Source organism: Cyprinodon variegatus, unplaced genomic scaffold, assembly GCF_000732505.1.
Source record: "Cyprinodon variegatus isolate N-32 unplaced genomic scaffold, C_variegatus-1.0 Scaffold357, whole genome shotgun sequence".
Classification (NCBI taxonomy): domain Eukaryota; kingdom Metazoa; phylum Chordata; class Actinopteri; order Cyprinodontiformes; family Cyprinodontidae; genus Cyprinodon; species Cyprinodon variegatus.
The window spans coordinates 92,813-102,224 of record NW_015150810.1 but is presented as its reverse complement, the minus strand read 5'-3'; the positions used below and the strand labels follow the sequence as shown (position 1 = coordinate 102,224).

Genomic DNA, 9,412 nt, shown 5'->3' with positions numbered 1-9,412 from the left:
AATAATTAGGACTTTTTTTTTAGCATAGGATGTAGAGATGAAATGATTAAAGATTCCAGACTCAAGGACACGAAATAAGCTATGAAAAGGAAACTGATGAGGGAGAAATGCACAGAATCCATGAATCCAGCCTATCTAACTAGACCCAGAGGGGGATTTACCATTAGGCAATACTAGGCAGTTGCCTAGGGCCCCAAATTCCTGGGGGCCCCATAAAATATATATTTTTAATTTATATTTGTGCACATTATGTTTTTGATGAAACTATAATATTAAGTGTGTCTCTGCCCCCCTTCAGTGTCCACCACATTGGATCAGTCCATTTGCTGCAAATTTTCAGAAAGGTCCAAACAGACAGCAGCAAACCAGTTGAAAACACACAACGCGAAGAGCAGTGTTGCCAATTTAGTGCTTTTGTTGCTATATTTAGCAACTTTTCAGACCCCTCTAGTGCTTTTATTCCAGAAAAGCACCTAGTGCCTAATCTAGTGACTTTTTTTTCTGTTAGTGTAGACTTTGGCTACAACATATAAAAGCAGCTAACTCTGCTCACCAGAGCAAGTAGATTGGTAACCCCGCCTCCTGCTCTCCTCTATCTTGTCTGCTGTCATGATTCATGCAGCTATTATCTCATCCAAATGAAAAATTGAGAACAAATAAGCAGATCATTGCTTGTCTATGGTGCCTCTTTGGAAACACAGGAAGGAGCAATCGGCTAAGTGAGCTTAGTGATTGGAAAAAAATCTTCTATTCCTTTTGAGACAGCATGAAAAGTGAGCTCAGTACAAAACATATAGAGGAAAACTACAAGAAAAGGGACAAGAAGAGAGGGACGAAACCTGCAGAATGGATGTCTATTTTATTAACATCTCTGTATCTCTATAATGGGTCAATTCAGCAGGCCCCATGCCTGTTGTTGCCTAGGGCCCCAAATTTCCTAAATCTGCCCCTGACTAGACCACCTGGTATGTAATTATCCTATGTTTGTTCAAAGATATTAGATTAAATCTGAGACATTTTGGCAGCAATCATCACTATAAGCTCTCCAAAAAGTGATGACTGAAAGGAGTCCTGTATGATAATTTAAGGATTTTGTCTGGATTTACATTTTATATTTAGATATTTATTTGTAAAACATTACTTTTCCTCAGTTAGCCTATATCTAAGTGTGGCAATTGTTTCTTCAAAGAGAAAGGGAATTGATGTTTTAAGAGTTTTTTTTTTTTTTTCAGAAGAGCTCCATTGTGTGCCTCTTTTACCCTCTCATGTACAATTTTCTACATATCTGCCACTGGACCTGACTCGGCTGCACCTGGCAAGGCAAGCAGAGTTTATTGACATATTATATTTCAGTTACAAGACAATTCAAAGTTTTTTACATGGGGGGGAAAAAAATAAAAGTACATTGCAATAGAATAACTGCAACACAAATAAAGGTAAAAAAAAAACATGAAAATCTGACATTGGATGATCAATAAAAAAAAGTTAAAATTGTTGATTAAAAAGAAAGGAACATTAAACAAAAAACTTAACTAATTATGTTTAGATATCTTAGTTAACCCTTTATAGGGCAATTTACCATTTTTGATCACTTGCATACCCCTTACAAGTGTAGCCCCCCCTTCCTTCAGTGAGGTCTATATGCACAAGATCTATATCCAGCCATTCAGCTAAGATGCTGCTGTACATCTTATTTTGGCATTTGACCAAATAGATGAGCCCTTGAATGATATATTACCTTCTGAAATTAAGTTGGAAAAAAGATTTAACAAGTCAAGAAAAAAAAGGTAAAAAGATCATTGAAAAGCTAAAAAGTAAAGTTAGTTAATAATTATATGTAGGTTTATAAACTAAAGAATGTATCAACATTAATGCCTCTAAGGTTAAGTTGTATCAAAAATCATTGTGTTTCTTTCACTCTCAGAGTGTTTTTCATTAATTTCTTATAGAAGCACTTTTGTTATTCTTAATCTATTCGGGCAAGTTGGTTTAATTTGTTATTAATTGAAACTGACTTTCCAATTCCATAATCTATGAGTTTAAAATGTTTATTTTCAAAGTATTTCACTGAGTATAGGGTTAAAGGCCTATCTAAACAAATGTGTGTCTTATTTCTTTATATCAACTTAGGGTTTCATCACTTTAACATTTTTTTTCTGGGAGTTTATTCCAACTTGGTTTGAATGCATTGATCAGGCTAGTTTAAGCCTGGTTTTATCTCTTATTCTGAGTAATCTTTGATGAAATGGGTCTCTAACAGCCAGCCCAACAATGTAGATAAGCTGCAGAGCAACATTTGTTTCTTTAAAGCATCTGCAGTGCTTTATGCAGATCTCCTCCTATAGAATTCCCTTTTAAGCGAACATTTCTGTAGCCTACTTGAACTGAATGAAATAAATGGCTGCAGATGGTTGCCTCGGAGCGCTGCATGCATACTTCCAGAGGGCGGAGCCTAACGGCGCTGTTTAAATCCACACGTGGTCTCACGCGGCTAGAAACTTCTGAACCACCAAACTCGCTCTCATGCCATTGCACTGCACAAGTCCGGCTCGAATAAACTGGACCGACCGGAGGCCTTGATATTTCGGCGAAAATGCCAGCTCACCCTTTCAAGCAGTTCTCGGAGCTGGAGGACACGATGAGCAAGGTAAGAAGAGCTGAAGGCGGAAGATAAGCTAAGATAGGAAGACGTTAGTTCGCTAAAGCTCACTTCACGTTAGCTTGTTAGCTGCTAGCAAAACTTCACAACTCCTCCTCTCGCGCTGTTTTAACACGTTCTAGCCTTGAGTTACGAATAAAGTAGTCTTTTAATTTTGAAGCGCAGGTTTTATCTTATTACTTCTGTGTTTTTTTTTTGAAAGTTTTGAAGTGAATTTGTTTCAGTTTTGAGCGATTTGGCGCTTGTTGTCTAACTTCTTCATAACATCAGGCTAGCATCAAACTGTTTGAGCAACTTTCTTACAACTTTCACACTGATTTTCTTATCAGAGCTTCTACTTCCTGTCTTTCCACACTAAATGAAATAGGCTAAGCTAAATAAATCAACTCTACTAAAGTTGAATCAGAACATTGGACTTTGCAAAGTTAGGCTGAGTTGCTTTTTGTTTTGTATTAGGCTACAGTCATCGCCTGCTTCTATTTCTACTTTATATTTCTATAAACTGTTGCTTTTTTTAGCTTAATACTAAAGTTAATGTTTATAAACCTGCTTGGAGAGCATCAGATCTATTTTGTTGATGAAGCTGAACTCAAAAGATTTTTATATGCCATTAGAAGCCCTCATTTGTTGCATATAAGTTTAGTTTGTGGTTATATTGTTAGTTTTTAAGACAAAAGCAGCAGCAGTTTTTGATCTTGTCAATTTCTAATTGACTTTTCCTTTAATGTTTTTTTTTATCACCCAGTAACTGATCAGGACTGATTAAACCCAAAATGATGTGCTGTTGGATAAAAACCAACTTGTTGCATCTCTGCAAAATACTTGTCTTTAAGGATTTCCTTTGATTGTTGTTTATATTTAGGCTGTAGGAGCGGTTTGGTATTTATATAGATTCATATTTATGTGCTTTTTTTTTCTCCATCCAAATTTATTCAGCAAGAATCTTGCAGTGCAATGCAATCAAATATTGCAGTGGTGTAGGTGATAAGAATTGGGCACTAAAACCTTATTTTGAACAGTTATCTCAGATTGATCACGCTGTCTTTATGTCAACGTGCTCAAAAAATAGTGGACAGATTTTTCTGGTTCAAATAACTCTTTTTATTAACTGTAGGACTGCAACTAATGATTATTTTGTTAATTGATTGATCTGTCTATAATTTTTTTCTATTAATCGATTAATAATCAGATCAGAAAAGGTTCCTTAAAGAAGATTTACAGAATGAAACCAGGTTGAATTCTGATTAGAGCATACTGACAGACATTTCTTTATGAAATGCTAAATATTGATGCATCTTTCTTACAATTTTGTTATAATTACTGCTCTAAGTGTGTTTCTCTGTCAGCTAAAGGCGTGTTTTACTGTCTTTATACTACAGTTAATGATTAATTGGATTAATAAAGTGACAATTATTTCAATAATCAATTAATCATGATGAATCAATTGTTTTTTTGTTTTTTTTTTAGATCTAACGAACTGAATTGAAGCTAGAAAAGAGAGGGAAAAAAACGTTGCAGTTTAACAGAGTCATAGCAAAAATGCAGCTTAAGTGTTTGAACAGTTATTTATTCAGTTTCTTATGCTGCACTGTGCTGTTTTTTTCAGTGCACCAATTAATTTAGTATAGGGACCTCTTGATATTCCTTGCTGCTGTTAGGAGCTATATAGTTTCCCACAATCCCTTGTTAAGAGGCCATATTTAAGCAACCCACCTCACAAAGTTAAACAAAAATGTTATTCCTTCACATGTAGTTTGTGTGATACATAGAATACACACCCTCATACTTGTTATAATGGAGAGCTTCAGTCATTCTTTTTTTTTTTTGTCCTTTTCCAGAAGGCTTCGTTCCTAATTCTACCAGCAGCATTCATGTGTCTCTGTTGCACAATAGCATCCGTAAGGCTGAAAGGCTATTCTTCAGGAGGTGTTCAAGCTGACAACACCATTATACTCAGAAATAGAAAACACAACTGTTAAAACTTTTTCCAATGCCTCTTCATGCCATCCAGGAGTGACAATTATTTCTTTGCAATAGTTTTTCCATGATCTGTTAATGGTGGTGGGGTGTATTGGTTAAATCGCAGGGTGTCTTTAGATGTTTGCATTTGGGAAGCCTCGCCGGTAGGAGAAGCTGCTTGTTTGCCACGTTTTTCTGCGCTGAGCTGTCCGTGAAGTTGCAGATTCTCTTAGGTGCTTAATGCGGACATTCTGTCCTCATGGACGCGTGTGGAGCGGCATGGAAGCCCAGAATGAGATAATTTGGCTACGCAGACCTCACGGACATGTTGTGCATAAACGAAGGTTGAGTTTCTGCAAAACACCAGTAACACATTGACTAATATATCAGAGCATCTAGTTCACTCACGTGTTTATTTGCATGTAACAAGAAAAAAAACTGTCTCTCTGCACATGGTCCATAAAAAGCTAAAATGAAAACATTGATATGATGGGGGCATTGATATAACCGGGTTGCTCTGAGCTCTGGAACAGTTTTAAGCAAACTTTTTGGAATTTTTTTTTTAGCAAACATCAAGATAGTTGTGTCTTTTACAAAGTTCACCAAGAATAAGCTGATGGATGATATGATGGCCCTCTAATTATCCTGCAGTTGCATCTCAATAACTAAGGAAATATCAAGTTAATGTATTTCAAACATTTTATCTAAGATGTGATAAGCCAACCCAATTCTTTTTTTTTTTTTTTTACAGGATGTAAGAATTAATCCGATCAGAAAGTATTTATAGAAATGCAAAAGTGTAAATGCATGAAATCAGAAAAATAACCTCTCTTGATGGCCTCACCTGTTGTGTGTTTTAATAGGCTGTACTGGCATTATGAGTAATGCATTTCATTTAATTTTTTTAAACTTACTCCTTTTCAAGACGTTAAAAAATGAATAACTTGCATTTCCAGTGTTAGGAACTAGAAACTGATCAAAACAGCTGGAAGGTGCTAAACAATGTACAAAAAAATTACAGATACTGATTTTGCCTTCATGGATGCATGGTTTTTTAAAAACTGCAAAGAGTGGGAATGCTGCCGACTGCACTCCAAAAAGGACACACCGCATGTTAAAATGTAGGGTATTCTTCTTGGGTATTACAACATGGTTTGTGTATAAAGATGTAATGGTTGTGCAGCTGAGCAACAAAAAAATACTTGGATTATTGTGACGAATTACAATGCAAATTCAGTAAAATATATATATATATACAATTTTATCACAACAGAACAAAACAATCAAATTGCAGAGAGACTCGATTTTGGACACATTACATTAAATGCGATGTTTTTAAATAAGATGCTTTCGTTTGCACTCCATCCCTTTAAGGTGGCGTTTATAAACATGGGCTGAAACAATTAATTGGATTGATTATTGAAATAATTGTCTACTGATCAGTTAATCCTTAACTAGAGTATAGAGACTCTAAACTGTGTCCTTAGCTGACAGAGCAACCCACCTGGAGCAGTAATTATAAAAAAAATATGTAAACATTTTGCATTTAAGACCTAAATCTTTTGTCTGTCAATATGCTCTATTCAGAACTCAAGTGGAAAACTTTTAGTCTCACCGGGTTTAATTTTGCAGAAAAGTCTTCTTTAAGGAACCTTTTGTCTATCTAATTATTTATAGATTAGGGGGGGCAATATTGCCACAATAGAGGCTTTACAGCAAGCTTTTATGGTCATGAAGCAATGAAATCCTGCCGTGAAAAATGTGAAATAAAGTACTGTTTCATATTTTAAAACCTTTTTTATTTTCTATTTACAGCATTTACTCAGCCTTGACCTTGGAGAGCAGAACCACCCCGCCCTCCCTCTGAATATGGCCAAGAGTTCTCCAGGTTATGTCGGCGAGCTCTGCAGAAGCGCCTCGTTTTCTGTGTCCAGTCTCCCTCCAGATTTTTCAGAAGGCCCATTTCCGACCTCCAGCCTATGGGGGCAGCCCTCAGATAGCCCTGTCCCCTCCCAGCCTGCTGCTAGCTCCAACCAGTGGGGAAAGTTTGGTTTTCTCTCCCAGCGTTCAGTCAGCCTGGTGGAAACCAGGAGCATGCCAGAAGCTAGTCTAAACTGGTCCTCTACTGAACTCCATACGTCCAAAAGTGAGTTTAGTCCCACTCCTTTACAAGCTGCCGCCTCCTCTTCATCGGGCTCTTCGTCACGCTACAAAACCGAACTCTGTAGATCTTTCACAGAGAACGGCCAGTGCAAGTATGGCGGGAGATGCCAGTTTGCCCACGGCCCAGAAGAGCTGCGTGATCTTAACAGACATCCAAAGTACAAGACCGAGCCATGCCGCACCTTTCACTCTATTGGCTTCTGCCCCTACGGGATCCGCTGTCACTTTATCCACAACAGTGAGGAGGAGAAGAAGCCCACCTTCTCTCGTTCCTCCTTATCCGTCTCCTCCTCCCTCAACATTCCTCACCAGCCAGCAGGTTCCTCCTCCGCTACTTTGCGCCCAAACAGGCCTCCCCTTGTCAGGCAGAGTTTCAGCTTTGCTGGATTTCCTTCATCTCCTCAGTACGTCCTCCAGTCTGTTCTGACCGACGCCACTCCACCTTCTGCTGCAGGCTCTTTTACATGCAGCTCATCTGGCTCGCCTACGTCCTGCGCCGACATCACCGACCTCCTCTCCAGTGCCTTTTTGGAGTTGGGCTCTGCTTTTGAGGCATCCGGCGCTCCAATGCGTGAGCCCTCTGCAGCCCAGGTCGGGCAGGCCGACCTACGCTCCCCTTTCCTGCCCTCACCCGACTCGGGCTACTCGCCCAGCGGACTGTCTCCCACCAGCTCACCCTCCCTCCGTCAGAGCCCCGGTGCCACCGATGTCTTCCTGGGGTCGTTGGGCACCCGCTCCCTGTCCTACACCTCACTTTCAGACCAGGACCAAGATGGAGGCAGCTCTGCAAGCTCTCTCAGCGGCTTTGAATCCTGTGGGGGTAGTAAAGACGGTAATGGAAAACGCTTGGCAGTGTTCAGCCAGCTCTCTGTTCCCTAAGATGCTGCTGGTCTCTATAAGCTAAGGGAAATATTTTTGACCTAAGGTATCATTTGCACCTCCAACGGCATTAAAGGAAATGAGGACTAAATGGCAGATTTAAAACACTTTAGAGATTCCTGTTGAGATTAATGTGGCAGTATGTGAAAATATGTCGCAATGGTTGTTTTATATTGACGGATAGGCTTTTATTCTTTATCTAAATTGTCTATATGTGCCTTGAAGGCAACACTGCCAACAAATGTGATCGGTGTGATCAGCCAAGTTGTTCGTTGACTTCATGTTGTATGAAAGGTTTGTAGTACAAGACAAAGCCAAAGATCACCTGTTTTTCTAGTTCAGACTCCCAAACTATGGTGTATCTAACACACAGTTGTTTAAGCTTTTCAAATGTTTTTTTTTTTTTTTTTTGCTTGGATTACTGGCATTAAACCTTTGTTGTTTTTTTTGTTTTTGTTTTTTCCGCTATAACATTGTTGATTTTGCTTCATCATCCAGTATTACTTCTTGGCTGTTTACTGTTCTCCAGACAAGATCCAATAAAAGCGTCTGTTGCCTTACTGAAATGAATCCAGCATACTGTAGAGGTTTAGGGTACATGCGTTAGTGTTTTAGAGACCTTACTCAGCTGTTTTTTGTGTGTTGACGGTCTGGTTAGACGAACGGGTGTCGTGATGTTCCTTCTCTATTTAAGAATCCCCCTTTTTTGTCGATGAGTTTCAGACCTGTTAAAGATGAAGGCGTTCATCTTTAGTAAATTAATTTCTTTAATTTATTTTAACGTATTTATAGAGGACTTCTCAGTTGATGCTTGTACCGAGTTTAATATATTTGGGTTTCTTCTACCTTTTTGTACTGAAAATAAAGTTTTTTTTTTTTCTCCTTTTTAAAAAAGTTTTGCTTCTTTTCCTTATTTAACCAGCCTTTTAGGTAATGACAAATATATGATTTCCATCTGCTTAATCTTGCACGGTTTTCTCTTCCTTTACACGTGTTGGCTTTGATGTAGGCGGTATGCAGCAGCAGCCATTCACAGGTTTTGAGGTGCAGCGAGCAGGAAGGAAGCAGGATATGTGTGAACTGTCACATCTGGTTTGCATTGACTACCCACCCTGTGACTCAGTGGGTTAGGTTGGAGTATAAACACAAAAATTATTCTAACACTGGCATCACATCTGATGTCTGTTTTTGAAGTTTAGCATTTTTTTCTGCGTGAAAGAAATGTTTTTGTAGCAGTTTCACTGTCACAGGTTTCCAAGCATCTAATCTAAAGGTGTCAAGTTATACAACAGGGTTGTTGATTGATCATCTTTTATATTAGCAGATACTTTTATATTTCAATTAGCCTAAATAATAAGCCTTTCTAATTTTTTATATGCACCTATTTGCTTGTAAAGCATTGTGTGTGTATATGGAAATATTGCAGAATCACTATTTTGTTTTTTGCATTTTGGAAAATTGCTGAAATAAAAAAAAACAATCGGGTTTAAAATGATCAGTAGAGGATGAGCTTGTTTGTGGGGAGGAAGGTTCCTCCATCTATGGTTAATTCCTTCAAGTTAACTGATGCTAAAACTCAAGGAACAATGTTTTACACGCCTGGTGCTGCAAGGCTTGTAATGATCTAAATTTGATAACCAACCATGCATCACTGCTAAATTAACATTTTGAATTAAATCTCCAGATTTTTTCCACATTAGATTCTGTCATTGTTTTCACAGCCAGGCTTTTAGTCACCATGGCTTGAAGTGC

The 9,412-nt window shown here is 38.2% G+C and overlaps 1 protein-coding gene across 1 annotated transcript; it reads left to right on the top strand.

Moving 5' to 3' along the window:
- Window positions 1-2,500: 2,500 nt before the first annotated feature.
- Window positions 2,501-8,531, top strand: LOC107091913 (zinc finger protein 36, C3H1 type-like 1). The gene is made up of 2 exons (XM_015386141.1): window positions 2,501-2,647; window positions 6,434-8,531. Exons 1-2 carry the CDS (start codon window positions 2,594-2,596, stop codon window positions 7,658-7,660), a joined length of 1,281 nt encoding a protein of 426 aa, XP_015241627.1. The 5' UTR covers window positions 2,501-2,593; the 3' UTR covers window positions 7,661-8,531.
- Window positions 8,532-9,412: the final 881 nt, after the last annotated feature.

Bases quoted from the DNA above. Each gene is read 5' to 3' on its own strand.
- LOC107091913 (XM_015386141.1), top strand. From the start codon at position 2,594: ATGCCAGCTCACCCTTTCAAGCAGTTCTCGGAGCTGGAGGACACGATG. The intron at 2,648-6,433 runs GTAAGAAGAGCT...TTCTATTTACAG, and splicing joins TGGAGGACACGATGAGCAAG to CATTTACTCAGCCTTGACCT.